Genomic DNA, 999 nt, shown 5'->3' on the forward strand with positions numbered 1-999 from the left:
ACACAGCTCAGACTAACACATTTAACATCTGGTTGGAAGTAGTTAACAGTTTTGAAATTAAACCAAGCATATTAACCTTTCCTCACAAAAGCATAAAATGAGGTGGAACTTACAGGCAATAAAAAAGTTAAATAAAAACAACAACTTCTTCTGGTAAAGTCCTCTGGAAAGACAGAACAAGCTCCATGTGTTTTTAAAGAAAAAATGTCCCAAGCAAGTTTTTTTGTTTAATATCTGCTCCTGCCACCACCTCTATCAGATCTGCTTGCTCCTCGCCCCCCACCTCTTGGGGCTCCACGGCTTGAACTGCTGTATGAATCACGTGGTGGAGGGTAGCCTCTATCCATTGGAGGGGGGATACCACGCTCTTGTCTGCCAACACGCTCACGACCACTTGAGTAGATTTCATTTCTGCTTGAGTAACTGTCTCGACCTCCACCATAGCCATCCCGTGAGCTGCTGTAATCATCATATCGACTGCTTCCACCATATGATGGCGGTGGACCTCGTGCAGGCGGAGCACTACGTGAGTTACCGTAACCATCATACGAATCTCGGTAAGAGCCACTTGGATGATCGTAGTCCCTATCCCGAGCATACCCATCTCTGTCACTGTATCCCCTGGATCCATAATCATCACGGCTGGAATATTCCCGGTATGCATAATCTCTTGGTGGTGGAGCATAATCTCTAGAATCCCGCGAATTTTGATAATCTCTGCTCGAATAACTGTCTTTACCACCATAGCCATCATCACGTGGAGACATGTAAACATCCCTTCTTGATGGCAGCGAATCTCTGCGGGGAGGACCACCATATCCATCACGTTCTCGTGACAAATGAGCTCTCCCTCCCATTCCACCACTGCTGCGAATTGGTCCTGAAGGTGCAGACCTTTTAGGCGGAGGGCCGCCACTTCTTGGTGGTGGGCCCCTCTTCATGGGTAGTCCTCTAGAAGAAGAACCGCCTCTTTCGGGAGGGCCTCCACTGCTGCCCCAC

General features: G+C 48.1%; 1 protein-coding gene across 1 annotated transcript; it reads right to left on the reverse strand.

Annotated features, from left to right (window-relative positions):
• Window positions 1-227: 227 nt before the first annotated feature.
• On the reverse strand, window positions 228-971 carry LOC117799963 (RNA-binding motif protein, X chromosome-like; the record flags this gene model as incomplete). The annotated part of the gene is made up of 1 exon (XM_034652490.1): window positions 228-971. A coding segment is annotated over one exon (744 nt), but the record flags the coding sequence as incomplete, so codon positions are not given.
• Window positions 972-999: the final 28 nt, after the last annotated feature.

Source organism: Ailuropoda melanoleuca, unplaced genomic scaffold (assembly GCF_002007445.2).
Source record: "Ailuropoda melanoleuca isolate Jingjing unplaced genomic scaffold, ASM200744v2 unplaced-scaffold61093, whole genome shotgun sequence".
NCBI classification, from domain to species: domain Eukaryota; kingdom Metazoa; phylum Chordata; class Mammalia; order Carnivora; family Ursidae; genus Ailuropoda; species Ailuropoda melanoleuca.